The 16,019-nt window shown below is 45.9% G+C and overlaps 1 protein-coding gene across 2 annotated transcripts; it reads left to right on the forward strand.

The window, feature by feature from the left end:
* Positions 1-126: 126 nt before the first annotated feature.
* LOC142992348 (uncharacterized) lies at positions 127-16,006 on the forward strand. 2 transcript variants are annotated; one of them, XM_076142732.1, is made up of 4 exons: positions 127-558; positions 7,335-7,752; positions 9,719-9,818; positions 15,660-16,006. In XM_076142732.1, the coding sequence occupies exons 1-4, from the start codon at positions 283-285 to the stop codon at positions 15,772-15,774; spliced, it is 909 nt and encodes a 302-aa protein (XP_075998847.1). In that variant the 5' UTR covers positions 127-282; the 3' UTR covers positions 15,775-16,006. The 2 variants fall into 2 exon arrangements, with proteins under 2 accessions (XP_075998847.1, XP_075998848.1); XM_076142733.1 differs by lacking the exon at positions 15,660-16,006 and adding an exon at positions 14,406-15,259 and having other exon boundaries at positions 128-558.
* Positions 16,007-16,019: the final 13 nt, after the last annotated feature.

Raw genomic sequence — 16,019 nt, forward strand, 5'->3', positions numbered from 1 at the left:
AGATAAGATTCAAGAAAAAGTATCGTTTTCTAAATTAACCGGAAGTGATATCTAACTTTTGACAAAAGCTTTTATTTTGACAGCTGCAGACGGAAATGGCACGTGCTTATAAGTTGAAGCGGACGGCGGCTCAGTCAGCCTGTTAAATCAGATTGGGACGGTGTGGGATGCAGCTCAGTGTGTGTGGCTCTGCAGCTTGACACACGCACAGACACACATTGTCCTCAAAAACTAACTTCAACGTTTAGTTTTGACTTGGTAGAATCTTTAACATAATAAAACATGGAGCTTGACCCGACTGTCATCATCCCCGCGCTTCTCTTCACGGCTGTTGCCGTTTATTTCGCTTCGTCACTCCTGAACAAGAAGCCCGACGACGGCGCGGCGAAGAAGAAGAAGCCGAAGGTGGGTTATGGAGACGACATCCCTCCGTCCAGAGCCCTGGCACCTGCACCCGTACTTTCCCCGACTCCTGCACCTCTATCCCCGGTAGTGGAGGACGTCGGAACCGCGGAGAAGATCCAAGAAGTCGAGAAGAGCCCAGAACCACAGATTGAGGTTAGTAATTATCAATTTGTTTTTATTAATTGGCTAATTGGCTACTGGACGTCAAATGTCGCAACCAATACACATAAGTTACCAGAGCCCAAATTGTTGATTAAGATACTTATTTCACTGACCAACTAGTTTGCCTCATCAATAAATTGTCTGCATGTTTGGCTAAATGACACAACTGGAAATGAAACAATTAAGTCACAATTAATAAGGTTCACAATTAATTAGTGTATTTCTTACTGTGACGCAACACAAATGTCCCTTTTGGATGGTTTATGGTTTATTCCAACAATAAGTCACCCATTGGTCTGTGTGTGTGTATTCAGCGCATGTCTGTTTTGAATATATGGCTCATAAGTGACATTGCCTTAGCTAAGATATGAGGAGTAATTAAGCGTACCTGACACCCATATATAGTCACCATCTCTCCCCCCTTGCAAAACCTCATTCTTCTGAGCTCATTTGAATTTTGCAAACGTTGCAGAATCTTTATGAAAATGTGGAACTGTTCAGCTGCAATCAAATCCTTCCATCCCCGTCCCCCATCCAGTCTTAGCACCTATCACTAATGTGCTTTCAAATATAGCCAACAGTGATAGAATTGTGTTGTATAAATGAACACTGCAGGGAGATAAAAGCAGAGGCTGTAATCCTTGCATGTACCTGGGATCCTTCACAAACGCACATGCATGCAAACATACAAACGTACTTCTTAACTTGGTCTGTCTGCCTCTGTTAGCAGGATGTCTGAGAAAGTTATTGATGGATTAGTCTTGTTGTGCAGGTTGGACGTGATCAAGAGAAGAATCCATGTCATTTTGATACTGGTGGGCTTGTAAATAACTTTTGAACATAGAATACCATAGAATCCATCTGCATTGGTTCATAAAGGCCCCACTCCTACTAGATTGTCCTGCTAAATTTCATCACTAAGTGTCGAAGCTGTTATTGGAGGACTGTTGTGCATTGGTGGAGGTATGAAGTCTCTGAGTGCCTTCTAGTTTGAAAAGTGACCATTGATTGGTCTAATGTGATTTGGTTCTATTTGGGCTGCAGCCGTGATTAGATGTGAAAGCCTGCTCAGACTGGCACGGGAAGCGGGCTGTGATGGCAGCGATGGAGAGCCGGAAGCAGAGGCAGCAGCAGTTGCTCTCCTCTGTCAGCCTCAGCAGGGTTGTGGGTCCATCTCCAGGGGTCACGTTGCACATTCACCTGCTGCTTGTTCCATCTTTGCCAACACCTTTTCTCCACCTCCAGCCCTGTCAGAGGCCGTTAAAGCTCTCTGGCTAAAGACGCTGTAACACGAGAGACATGCATGTCGCAAACATGCACCTCCCTCTATATTTGGCGAGGAACCTATAGCCTATATTTACACACACTGTATGTCGGTGTTCATGGCTCAGTCACATGTCTGAAATCGACTCTTGTGCTTTAGGAGTGGGTGTGACACGTCCACACCCGTACATGTGAGCTCTAAGAACTGTGAAACCTGCTCGGTGTTATATCATCCTGCTGACTGGGGCAGTATAGGCAGGTCCCTCAGCACTGTATGGGAACAGTGTGCGCCGTTATAGTCTCAGATTTGGAATGTCTTCATACTTTATAATCACTCTCAGGTTGAGCTTTTGGGTGGAGCTCTATGAACCAGGTTTTGATTGGAAACTCGTGGTGATATTTACAAACTGACACTTGACAACATGGCCATAAAACAAGTTGAAGCTATCCTCGTAAATATTGTATTAGAATTGGAATCAATGATTTAATAACAAGTCATCAGAGTCTTTCTACCATCACACAGGCACATGGACAACAATGCTCGCAAAACTTAAAGCTTAAAGTATCACAAATCTGGTTTCAGCCAGATATAAACCTGCCCAGATGCACGCACGCACGCACGCACGCACGCACGCACGCACGCACGCACGCACGCACGCACGCGCGCAAACACACAACTGCTCACTCTAAAGGCGTTTGGGGCATAAACCTCAAGTTGTGCTGGAGCTGCAACTGAAGCAAAAACCACTGGTGGTCCCGCCCTCGGTTAACGTTATGCAACATTATGCAACCTTGCCGTGCTCCTCCTCAGCTGTGTGACTTGTAACAGCCTGTATGGACGCAGCAGAGGGCTTCACATTATGGCTGTCCTGGCAGTTTACATTGTATAAGGGCTCCACATAAAGGGCCGTGCTGTGTTTGTGCTCCGTGTCCAGCTGAAACAGAGGGGCTCTTGTCCCGGCTGACAGGAGCTGAAGCTGTGTGGGAGGTTTCCTACACGGCCGGCGCTCGGTGGAAAGAGGCTGCTGAGGCCCAGTGTAGCAGCTTGAAAGGCAACATCACCCCCCCAAAGTCCAAACCAAAAAAGCTCATCTCAGCTTATCCGTTATCAAACTATAGTTTTTCACATTCTTGGCCTGAAACTGATTACAGGTTTGACTCTGTCTGCTTCCCACCCTCCTCCTTCCTCCTTATCTGGAACCGCTCTCTCCACGTTCAGCGCTGGTAGAATGAGGAGTTTCAGCGTCTGCTTAAGTTTGAGTTTGGATCACTCTATCAGCGGTTACTTGGTGAGGCCGTTTCCCTCTGAGCCTTAGTTTAAGTTGAGTTTGTTTGCGTTGGCCGACATCACAAATGAGGCTTTATAGAACAGATCCTGACACAACTATCCAAGTGAGTCCCCCTTATGAACGCCTCGATGTATGGAGAATATCACGTCATTCTCTTGTTGCAGTGGCACTAAATGATGTGTTCACTTCTTCAGCACCCTCCCTGTTTTCCTGCATGTAAAGCTGATCCTGTACTGTGTGTCACATGTCTGCTTCATGCCTCCATCCGTCACCGCTGCAGCCTAATTTGGCTGGCTGACATTTGTTAGTGTCGCTAAGTTGCGCTTCTAAAGTTACTCCTCATGCCGCTCTGAACCTGCGCCGCCACAAAGTACCACAATGTACTGCAACGTACCACAACGTTCCAATTCAAATGGCTGGACTCTTGCGTTCTTCAAACGAGGGCTAGATGAGATGTTTGTTCCCTCACTGCACGCTGCTGGGAAGAGGAGAGAAATTTGTGAAGCATGTGAACTCCCTGACGTTTCCTCCTCACTCTGGCTCACTCACCAAGCTTCCATATATGGTGTGTGTGTGTGGGGGTGTGAGTGGGAAGGTGTGTGGTTTGGAAAAATGTTTCTTTCGTTCTCCTTCGTGCCGTTCTTTACCTTTTCTTCCTTTGCACTATTTTTTCTATTTATTCTTCCTTCCTTCCTTCCCTCCTTCATTCGTTCGTTTATACCAAAAAAATACTTAGATACTTAGATATCCTTCCATTGTAGTGTTGCTACTTTTCCCTTCAGTGTACTTGAGTCCTTCTTTCATCACTGGTGTTTGGTTGCTCTTATTTCTGTCCATACAGTAGGAGAGTCATCTGTCTTGTCTATACGTCCATGGCATACTGTATGTCCTACATGAGGTCCCATAAACGGGAAACACAATCTGAGCCCTGCAGGCCGTGGTGGTGGGTGTGACTCTTGTGTTTCGTTCCTGAGCTGCTCACACATTCCTCCTCTCTGCTCCTTTGGTACTTCACCAGATTCTTAGCAGCGGCGTGAACAGCGGCTGTTTACTCATTGGTCCGGTTCTGTTGCGTGACCTTCCTATCCTGGTATTTTCCTCTTTCCCTAGATGTGTTCCTCGCCCGTCCTCCCCCACTCACTGCTCACTCACCGCCCAGAGAGCCTTCAGCTGGGCATCGCGTCCAGGCCGGAGTTATTCAAGTCATGTACCCGTTTGGGTCTGTTTTCAGATATTATGTAGTTTTCTGGAGTATTTCATGCTCTGGTACTTTGTTGTAAGCGTCAACGTCATCGTCTTCACACGTTTGTGGAGACGAGACAGTCTGGCGACGCTTCCCTGTAGGCCGAGGACAGAATGAGTCTCTAGTCACTTCTATCATAAACGTGGGCGGCGTCAGCGAGCTCAGACCGAGATAAGGCAGCGAGCCGAGCGAACAATGTGTCTGTGTTTGGACAGACACAAGGCAGGGATGGAAGGTCGCTGACACAAGAAGAGTCTATTGGGCCACAGATGCCTTGGACCCCTGCCCTCGTCCTCCCACAGTGGGATCCTGTAAGCTGCCCTGTGGCACGACCAGCCTGCACAGCCCGGAGATTTAGGAATCACTTGGCAATGTGCAGGGCTTCCTTGGTGGGAAGAGGGATGGTGTTGGTTCTCGCATGTCAGAATTCCAAAAACAGAAACTGTAAATCTGTGGTGGACCAAAACCAAAACCTCATCCTTCCTCTTTTGGTTTTTAATGCTTATAGTTACTGTACTCTATCATTATGTCAAACCATACCAGCACAATTACAGCAGTGTGATATCAGATTGTCTTTATCAGGTGATCTGCTCACAGCGCAGATGAAATAAAAATAAGTTTTTCAGAATAATTGCAATCTGAGGTTTTGGCAAAATCCCTCCGGACTCCATCCAGGTGTGTGTGAGGGGAATAGCTGCTGGACAAACCTGCCTGGGAATGAGATCTGTGTTCTTTTGTGCACAGAGAACCTCATCATCACTGTGGCATGTGTAGTGTATCTGCTCTATGAAGCCTACAGGCTATGGCTCTGACCCAGTTCACACACGTGTGAAACGGCACAGACCTGTTTCTAGTCACCATGACAATCCTGACAGCTGTTGCTGCTTAGAGTCGGTTTGACCCCTTTATCACTTTACTGTTATTACTTTTTGGACGTCTCGTTCTCTAAAAGTTGAGCGAACGACTTTGTCGTCATGACACCAGCTACAAAATAACAATTACAAGAGTTTGTTTCTCATGCCAGTGTAATAATAGACTTGAATCATTTTCTTGACAAAGTGGGCTGAAGAAAGTTGCAGAGACTCATTTGTTGTTTTGGGTGAAGTGAGCATCATGAGAGCACAGAAATGAGCAACAAACAGAGCAGCTGTGACACCTCCATGTCCTGTAATGAGAGCAATGCTCTGTCATTCTAAAGTCTCTTCAGCTGACCTGGGCCGTTATCCTCCCTGCTGTCTGCTCAGGATTAACGGCTTGCTGAGCTCTGTGGAGCCACCGAGTCTCTCACACGACCCTTGTCAGTTCCTCAGCTACCTCCTCCTCCTCTTCCTCACCTATTACAGCTTTGGGGTTATCTGTCTTGGTAGGAGGAGGATTCACATTTCCCACATACCGCGACGCCTGATGGCCTTCCTCTGCACTCTGTTACACAGCTAAAATGGGGGTTTATGTGTGAAGCAGGAGTGTAATGTTCCAGTGTGACAGATGTGACTCACAGGCTGACTGATTTCTTCTTTCAGTATTTTCCCTTTTAGTTTCAATGCTGCTTGGATGATCCGTCCTCCAAAACAGAAATCTCACAGCTGAAGAGCAAATCGGGGCCTCAGTTTATAACACATAGTGATGTCATGTCGGGCTTTACTCATCCAAGAAACATATTTGACCAATTTAGGCGTGAGAGGCTCGGCTGAAGCAGAAGCTGGGACCTGACGCACAGTTTATCATCTTGTTGCCTTAGCGGTATTTATAAACCCAGCCTGTGGCCCGCACACTATTCTGCTGTTTCATACCTCAGGAATTCAGAGGCAGAGGAAGTGACCAGCATTTCCGGCTAAACAGATGCCATTCCATTCCATTCTGCGTGTCCAGGGCCCGTGTGGGATTAAGAGGCCGGGCACCAGGCGGGCCAAGTCATGATTAAACCTGAATCCAGCCCTGTTCAGTCTACCATGGTGCTGCCAGTTGTCCCTGCAGTGAGTCATGAGCAGGGCTGCTACTGACTGATGGGACTGGACAGGAGTTTGGGTACAAGGGGAGCAGTTGTTTCTGTAGCAGAGCCTCGCTGTTCACAGGAATTCTGTCCGTTAAAGTTTGTTTTGTTATCAAGTCTGTAAAAAAAAAAAAAAAAAAAAAAAAAAAAAGTTAACGATTCCTCTGACATCTATAGGTGAAATCATTTTTTAGTAAGTTGTAGCATTCTGGAGATATTTGGTGATCACTTAAGAGCTCGTCTATATGAACTTCTAAGTTTACTTAGGTACAAATATGTTTCATCACCAACAGAATCCCCTGTGATGTCATCATACAGTAATAATAACCAGCCAACAAAATCTGATTATAACCGTTCACGATCACATTTCTCTTTTCTATTAATAAAAAAAATAAATTGAAATTAGATTATAGTCACTAAGCAGCACTTCCTTAAAGCGTTAACAGTGCCGTGTTTGGTTCCTGTACGAGCACAGAGGCCGAGAGGGAAACCAGATCTGTTGCTCCAATGTCATTCTGCAAGCTCAGCACAAAGACACTGACAGGTGCATCAGCAGAGGAGAGTGAAGAGCGGGGCGGGGGCGGCCTCTCGGCCACAGAGGAGATGGACCAGTGAGTGTGTGTGTGGGTGTGTGTGAGAGCTGTCAGGGCCAGGGGAAGGACAGGTTGACGGTTCGTTGAAGTGGGCTTTATTTGTCCCTAATGTCAGTGGCAGATGGCACAAACGGTCCTCTTCACAAAGAGCTGTAAGTGACAGAGCAGCAGCTTTGTGAGTGATGACTGTCATCAGGTCACCGTCCACTCAGCACTCTGACCACAGCACAACAGAACCCCCCACAGAGCCCCGAGCAGCCTCAATCCAAATACTCATTCAGAAATGTGGAATATCAGGGCATAACCAAATGGTCATCCCTGTTTCCACAATGTCTATTATCTAAAATGCCTCATGGAAGTTGACGTTTTTTTATCTCTTGTCTTTTCAGTCTGAACCTGCTCCAGAACCAGGGGCAAACATCGTTCCAGAACATAGACCAGAAACGCCTAAAGTACCAGAAACTGTACCAGAAGCCCCGGCAGCTCCAGTGCCTGAACCAAAAACTGTCCCAGAACCAGAATGGGTGCCAGAGCAAATTGTGGCACAAGAGCAAGCTCCAGCACTGGCTGCAGTTCCAGAACCAGCAGAGGTACCAGAACCTGTCCACGAACCAGCTGTTGAACCAGAGCTTGAGGCCGAGCCTGAGGCAGAGCCTGAGGCCGAGCCCGAGTCTGTCCCGGAGCCAGAAATGCCTGAAGATGATGATGAAGCCCTGCCTGAGCTGATCCGTGAATCAGAAGAAGTGTCTGCCCCCGAGCTCACGGTGGAGCCGGTGACTAAAGTGGCAGAGGCCATCGAGGATTCTGGTGAGTTTGATGCAGCGCCCAACTGTTGAGCCTTTTATCTCACAACTTTTCAATGAAAGATGGAGCTTTGCCTTAAAGGCCTTCCTTTCATTGGAAAGCAAAAAAAAAAAAAATTAGTGTTTTATATAACCAGACAAACACAGAAAACCAATATCCAGGCAAAATGCAAAATCAGGACTATTCTCAAACAGAATGATCCACGGCTGCATGACTGTGGTATTTTGATACTGGACAGCAGGAATCTAAGGACAGGACAAACCACTGTCCTCTCTGAGCCCTGCAGATGATGGATAGGAAATGATCACACACACACAGGGATTTCCAGTTTTTATCACACTGTGGCATAACACGGTGGGCGGGGGAGTTTGTACGCGTCAGCAATTTTAAAACAAGTACAGGACACGTGTCCCCTCCTGACACACAATCTGCCATCAGTAAGTATGCCCACATTTAGCATTCAGCCAATGTTTGGACACATTTTTGTTTCAGGGCAATGGTGTCGTCCTTCTTGAAGGTCTGGTTAAATCCTGAGTGAGGTTTCCCTGAAACAGGAAGTAGTTTTCATTACTGACTGTAGGTTGTGGATTATATAACCACCAACCAAATCCAATGGTGCCATACGTCAAACTGCACGACTGACTTTAGACTCTACAGGATTAAAGGATTGGTGTGTAATTCAGTGCCACTTAATTTGGAGCGTGTGTGTGTGGGAACGACGGATGATTTTAAGATACACACACGCACACACACCTGCTGCACTATCTGCTGTAGTTCTGTGTTGCAGCTTGTAGGCACATAAAGCTGATTGGCTCTGCTGTCTGAAGCGCGGGTGTCGTCCTCCCGAGGCAGACGGCTGCTGCACCTGTGAACGAGCTGAAGCTAATGAATTCCCTCTAACGTACAAACTGACTTCACGTTTGTGTCATTGCAGAATCTGTGAAAACAAACCACCAGTGACCCGACCAGTCACTGTTTCCTGGTCTTGGGCTCGACCTGTAAAGCCTAAACCTGTTTCAGACACTATATGATATACCGGGCTATACAAATTACCTTGTCTCCACTCACTGCTGCCTATGTGTAGGCTAGCGACTTATCTTATCTGAATAAACAAGGCTAGACTCCACAAAGAGCCGATGTAAGTGTAGCTGGCTGCTGACAGGTCTGAGATGTGACGGTCAGACAGGAGCATAGCCATGGAGCCAGAGGTTTGGGCTGAGGGAAATCAATTTTCCTGAGAGATTTTTAATCTTTTGGGCAGAGGATTTCCTGCTGGAGGGATGACTCAGGAGATTTGTTTTTTTCATTCCACAAATGCACTGAATCATAATTTCTTTAGAAGTCCAATACAAGCAACATTCCATGCCACTACAGTGAGACTTGGGTCTGTGTTCTTTGGGGAAACAGCACGTCACCTCACCATCACTTCACTCTCCTGGTATCGATGTGCCAAAAGGCCAAAAAGCAGCAGCGCTGTGTCAGCTCTTCCAGGAAATGAGTTATCTGCTCTGTGCAGCCGCTCCGAGCATCTGCAAGAAGCAACCACTTCACTCCGCTCTGAGGCGTAAACACAGCAGGCCTCCCTCTTACATACAAACCCAAAACTATGCAGGAGAGGCTGGGCCATAAGGCTGCAGCCTGCTGGCACAGAGCTCAGGCTTCACTCAGTGTTTCTGTGCTGCAGTGGGCTCTGGAAACACTTTCAGTATTCCCAGGAGTCTGAACGCAAGACAAAAGTGCAGCCAGTTTGTACAGATACTGATGTTTAGATGCTGCCATTACAGACCGAGTGTGTGGGGAGTGTTTTGAGCTCTGCAAATACAAAATTTGAATCTGGTTTTGAAAAATGGCTCAAAAATTAATTTTGTATAATACATAAATAACAGTTAAGCTACCAGAGGGCATATATTCAGTCTAAGAGGTTAAAGTCTGGTGGTCTTATACTCCTTTTGTCTCTCTTTTGTGTCAGACTTGGTCGCCGACGACGAGAAAGTGGAGTTCACCGTCGGCATGAAGCAGAGCAGATTCGAGACGCTGATGACGAAGGAGGAGATTGAAGAGGAGCAGAGGTGAGTGAAGGCTGAGTTCGGTCCCGATGAAGGCCTCCGTCTGACAGCATGCATTGGTCTGCGTCTGCCATGTTTCCTTACTAGCTCAACGCACGCACACACACACACACAACCTGCTCGCTGCCCTCTTGACCTGCGTGATTTTTGTGTTTTATCCTCGCGTGCTGCCTGCATGACAAGACAGTGGAGCAGCTAAACCTCTAATCCTGCCAGCTCGGGCGGTGGAGGGCTTTCTGCTTTGGCCCAATTTAATTCTCAGTGATTTCCTCCATTTCCCAGAATTCCTGTCAGCAACTCTCGTCTTATTATTTCTGCTATAATAAAGAAACACATTTGGGCTCGCTAAAACATTGTTGCTTTCAGCTCTATGTTGACATTACATCATTTAATCTTTTATCCTTTTTGATAAAAGTGAGCTAGATGAAGGTTTCATAATCTTTACACATTTGGATCTATTTTGTAATGGTGCTGATGTCGTTCCTGCTCTTATTGTGTTGAGGACAATCTTCCCTAAACTGGAAAATCAGTCGGGAGGCTTTAATGTCAAATTGGATGAGAATTGTTTTGTGCAGTTCCAGACACTGGAGCTGCATCGCCCCTTCGTGTATACAACCTTTAAAAAACATTTTAAAAGGAAGGAAATCCATTACAGACCCTTATTAGACTTTTGTCTGGCACTTAATGTAAACAACCTGATCTCTTTTAGACAGAAGTCTTATCTTCTCTCTTCAGCTCTGGCTTCCCCGTCTCTCAACACATTCTGAGGTCTAAACTTGTAACGTTATGTAATCGCTCGGTCATCACCGGTTTGAGAGCTGAAAGGTTTTTCCAAGCAGGGCTCACATATGGGAGGGTTTTACCTTTTTTCAGGGGGGGAGGGGTCGTTTATGAGGGAGTGGATGTCCCAAAGCTGATTCCAGCTCTTAAAATGTTAAGGTTATGTTCCCATGGAGTTTTTGAGGAGTTGGAGAGGAAAGCCATACGTGACCTCATTAGGAAAATCTGAGTTTGCTTCTTTTAATTCAAGGCTAAAGCTGTGACTCAGACATTGGTGGTGGTGATGATGATGATGAATGCGGCAGAGAGAACGGAGTAGGATGTTGAACCTCGTCCAAGTTCTTTGTTCGTTCTCCCTTGGTGAACATTGTCCTCGATACTCAGAGCTGCTGGCTATGGAACCTCTGCAGGTTCAAAGCTCCAGCTAGCTGTGTGTTATCCAGAGTATCAGAAATGATCAATTCTGAACCATGGCACAGTTCTGGTACCGATCACTGCGCCAACAGAGAGAGGCGAACAATTTACCCGTTAAGCTGCTGAGCTCTGCAACGTGAAAAAGAATGAAATGAAGGATACAAACAGGAGCACAGGGCAGATCCAGACCCCATCAGAGCGGTTTCACTGTATTAGAGCCTGAATCACACCTGTGGTTTGGGACCCGAAACCCAAGAGTGCTGTCAGGGGTCGTCCATCATTGTTTCCCCACTTCAAGTGTGACGTGTGGACTGCTGGGCTTCGTCCTGGATCATAGGGTGAAAATGAAATCTGAATCCTGACCTGAGCTCCACACGAATCTCTGAGACGGCGCCTAAGCAGTCCGGTCCATTGGGTTCGGACAGCAATCTGGGGCATCTGAGAAAATAGATGGATGGACCCTCCTCCACACCCTCCAATCACACCTCTACTCCTTATATCCCCCTCCCCCCTTCTTGAACAGTGTGTACTTTTCTGTTCTGTTAAGACACACAGGCGCACGTGTTGCAACGACAGCCCTCCAATTTTATTTATCCACCTCCCTCCCTCCCTCCCTCCACTCCACGTTATCTGGACTATCCCAGCATGTCCACAGAGTCTGAATGAATGATAAACATGTTACATGGCCACATTCTGCACTGGTTGTTTGTCTCTGCGGCTCACGAGAGCTCTCCCTCCGCCTTTATCTTTCCAGGATAGAGCTTACGTCTGATTTTACTTCTCTATAAGCGACCTTGGCAGACAGAGTGTTAAAAAACCCAAATGGTAAGGTGACATTTCTATTTAAATAACCCCTCGATCACCCACCTGTACCCAGCCCTGTACCCCGAATGACTAAACCCCTCACTAGTATTTGGATTTCCAATTTCGGTACCGACGCTGATCAATCAGCATTTAGGCTCCAGTTAATCAATATGTCCCCTGATATGTACCATGAGGAACTTAAAGCGTGACTGAGCAGCTGAGAGAAAACATGTGTCGACAGATTTGTTTTCCGTTTTGTGATGAAAGTGATTTTACAAAATTTCCTGATTTTCAGCTCATTTATCTCACCGGTGATTTTTGTAACAACCAGACATCAGCACTAAAAGGGATGTTGGGGATGATTGATTACTGATTGATCAGCAGAGGTCGAATTTCAGCTGCCATAGGTCACTAAACCCCATGAACGTGTCGCCCCTCTGACCGCCCTCACCTGCTTCCCCTCTCCTTACACCCTCATTCAGACCCACTGAGTCCCTCTCATGCCTCTATCCATGAGCCATCTATGGGGATTCAGCCCAGAGTCAATGGCTCACGTGGTAAATTTGTTTACAAAGTGACACCCAGCTGTTCCACCCGCACTAAGCAGCGGCGGTGGGCCCTGTTCTGCCGCTCCAGGTGGCAGATGGTTTCATATCTCGCGTTATCCTCTTATTTCCGTTTGATCTCCAACGTGTAAGCCTGTGTGTCCGGCAGTGGAGGAAGGAGGACGAGAAGGAGGAGGCGGAGACTCTGTGCATCCTGGAGCTTAAGTGTCCATGGGCAACAAAACGTGGATCCTCCAGATGCTTTCTGTTTAACCCAGAAAGCACAAAGGAAGGCCGAGGCGCTGGGAAAGTGCTGCACACGGCAGCCAATATGGGTCGTGTCTCCTTTAGAGGAGATAGGATGTCCATATGAGGAGGACAAAAGAGCCTATAGGGACCTTCCCCAAGCCTTTCATGACGAGGCACCGTGGAGAAACGATGCTTTCTTCATCTCAACACTGACCCTTTGTGAAGAAAGATGCTGAAAATAAGCACGCAATTAAATCATTGGATTGGATTGTTGCACTCCATTACCGGCGTACCAGTGCAGTAAGCTAATAAAGCTAATAAACAGTAAAAAAACCTAAACACTGACAGCAAACGGTCAACAGATGGGGCAACAGCATTACTGTAGTAATCTGATAACATGGGTCAGAATGACTTGGCTCACCTCCACTGGCGTACTAATCTAATAACGTCTCTATTAAATGATCTAAAGCGAGCAGCCGGAGCTTCTCCCTCTGCCCCGTTTGGAACATTACACAGGTTTGACTTTCATCATGGCGGCGCTGCTTTTAGCAGCCACGTGCCAAACTCTGTATCACCGTGAATAACTGCCTTGGAGACGCCTCGCATGATTTGTCAACGTAATGAAAAGAGCTGCTTCTTTAAATGCTCTAAAAGCAGAAACCTTGCTTTTTGGGCTTTGAGCGCCCTCTGCTGGGTAAATACAGTAGGCAGCGTAAGACTACATGTCCTCTGGGAATGATAAATACACTTTGGATCATTCGTTTTCACAACCTTGCATGATCAACAAAGGCCTAACAGATAATCATGTTACGTCAATTCCATTCTTTCTTTTCCCTCTTCTTTCTTCTTCTTCCTTTGAAAATTAGCAGCTTGACATTTGTGATCTAAAAAATTTACAAATGATTTCTCAACTTTGTGCAAACATGTGACTGGCAACGTTTTGGACAAATTTAATGCAAATGTAATTGTCTGGGGTACATTTTTATTTTTTAATTCATATTTATGAAACGCTACTGCATAGATTAGTATGCATTTGTACGTCTGTTTATTTCTATTATTGCTGATCTTATGTCCATAGTGAGTGCATTATTAATAATCACAGGATATCAAACTGAAGATAGGCTACTAAACTCTCTGCTTCTAATGGCCTCATAAGTTTTCCTTTATTTCTCCAAATGTTTCCTCTGCTGCCTTGTTTTTTTTGGGGTTTTATTCTCTCTGACGGCGGCTCGCTTGGTTCTCTTTGGGTTGTTTGTGTTCTGGTCTCTTGTGTTTGCCTCATGCCAGCTGCTAACTCTGCATGCTGCCCTCTAACATCACAGCCAACGGTGAGTTCTCTCTCTCTTCTCTCAACTTCAACACACCCAGTTTTTGCACCTCACCATCCGCTCGCTGCCCGCTCTCACTGGGACTGATGCTGATGTATGCAGCAAACAACGGCAGCTCTGTGTCGCAGAATAGAAACTGTCTCACACATAATGATGTATAAAGTAACACGTCATTGTTTACAGCCACATGACCACATATTCAGTACTAGTACGCTTATAAGATACGCGTGTGTCTTATTCAGAATCTTGGTGTCCTTTTACCTTAACTTTGTGTCCATGTAGGTTATACTAAAATCTAACACCACTTTGTGAGGCTCGATTGATAAGTTCTGAGCCCGGCACACAGGAGAGAGATGTGTTAGAACTCAGAACTAATCAATCATCTCTTGTTTTTACAAGACTTTGTTTCATGAGACCTACAACGCCTTAAACTCAAATCCCTCTGATTGTGCTTTTCTGTTTTCTTACAGAGCGCCTGAATGATCCAACAAAGACGAGAGACACACACACACACACACACACACACTCACACTCACACTCACACTCACACACTCACGCCCACCCTACAGCTTTTCGTCTTTACTTCCTAACAGCTGATGTATGAAGAGGAGCACTGAAGAGCAAATCAATCTGCAATGAGTATCGGCCTCTTTTGGGGGGGAGGGGAATCAAACAGCACATCTATTCTGAATTTTATGACATTGTTCACTACCATTGTTAGGGGTGTGGCCTACAGTTAGGGGTGTGGCCTACAGTTAGGGGGCACGGCCTACAGGCAGAAGCTCTGCGCGTGAAAAGCAAAAATCTTCACACCCAAGTGCCTTCATGAACCTGATGTTTCTCCCCTCGCCTGTCGTTTGTTGTTTTCCTCGTGTAAAGAATGTGTTCAGGTGTAGCACCTCAAACATGGTGTGTGTGTGTGTGTGTGGCGCGAGTGTGGGGTTTTGGGATTTTGAAAGGGATTGTGTGAGATTTGTGTTGAAACTCTTTGCAACTCTGAAGCTGTGATCGAAATGTAAAACGAGCGATAAACTCCCCCCTTCTACCAATAACACTAGAATCACTTTCTTTGTCTTTATAGTCGCTCTGGCCTGCTGCTGATGATGATGCTCTCTGATGAACTATTACAGGCTAAAGGTCGGAATAAAACCAATGACAGCGGGCTTCAGTTTTCACTTCCCGTCAGGGTTGAAGTTCTGCTTGCGTGTAGCATAATCGCTCGGCCATATAATAAAACTTAATTTCAAATTTCATTGTCAATTGTGTTTTTGTTCCAGCATTACATTTTTGATAGTCTGGAATATGAATAAACAAATCCCTTTGTCCAAGCTGTTTTTCTGCCGTTTCATTTTAGAGTGAAATGTTTGAATGAAATGCCTCTCACTTTAAACTCAAACTGAGGCGCAGGCACAACGTTGCATTAGAGACCAGAGGAGCACAAATAAATGTCAATTGTACACATGACTGTTGTCACTCAACCACAGCAGTACCAGCACATACATGATGCAGCTGTCTGAGGTTATTTTTGCCATAGAATCCAGAACAAAGTTATACATTACTCATGTTACACACACACGCCTGGCACAAGTATGAAGTTTACATGTTATCAGGCTCTGGTTTTAGAATGCTGCAGACGGAACTGAGCGTGACTTCTCTACGTGTTGGCAGAAGTGGTGATGATGGGGTGGTGTGTTTGTGTGTGTGTGTTCTGATTCACTTCCCAGGGTGCAACAGGAGCAGCTGGCAGCGATCTTCCTGTTGCTGAGGGAGAACCAGGAGCTGCTGGGTGGCGTGACGGAGGGAGACATGGAGGAACAACTGAAACTCTACACCCTGTAGTCCAGACAGACGCTCTGAAAGACAGACAGACGGGCAGGGAACAAACTGTACTCATGTCGAGTCATAAATGCTAATATTCAATTTATTTATAATTTGACTGAACAGCTGCAGTGAACATTTACAAGACACATTTCCAGAAAACGTATTCATTGTAAACTCATGCAAAATGGTTAAGAAAATCTCAATAGCATTTAATCTGAATGTATATTTTGCTGATTGAATAATTCTTTTTAATTAAGATTTTA

This window comes from Genypterus blacodes, unplaced genomic scaffold (genome assembly GCF_046128005.1).
Source record: "Genypterus blacodes isolate CSIRO-AG114 ecotype Tasmania unplaced genomic scaffold, CSIRO-AGI_Gbla_v1 ptg000022l_1, whole genome shotgun sequence".
In the NCBI taxonomy this organism is placed as follows: domain Eukaryota; kingdom Metazoa; phylum Chordata; class Actinopteri; order Ophidiiformes; family Ophidiidae; genus Genypterus; species Genypterus blacodes.

Coding starts and splice junctions, on each gene's coding strand:
- LOC142992348 (XM_076142732.1), top strand. CDS start 283: ATGGAGCTTGACCCGACTGTCATCATCCCCGCGCTTCTCTTCACGGCT. Junction 559..7,334: donor GCCCAGAACCACAGATTGAG/GTTAGTAATTAT, acceptor TTGTCTTTTCAG/TCTGAACCTGCTCCAGAACC. Junction 7,753..9,718: donor AGAGGCCATCGAGGATTCTG/GTGAGTTTGATG, acceptor CTTTTGTGTCAG/ACTTGGTCGCCGACGACGAG.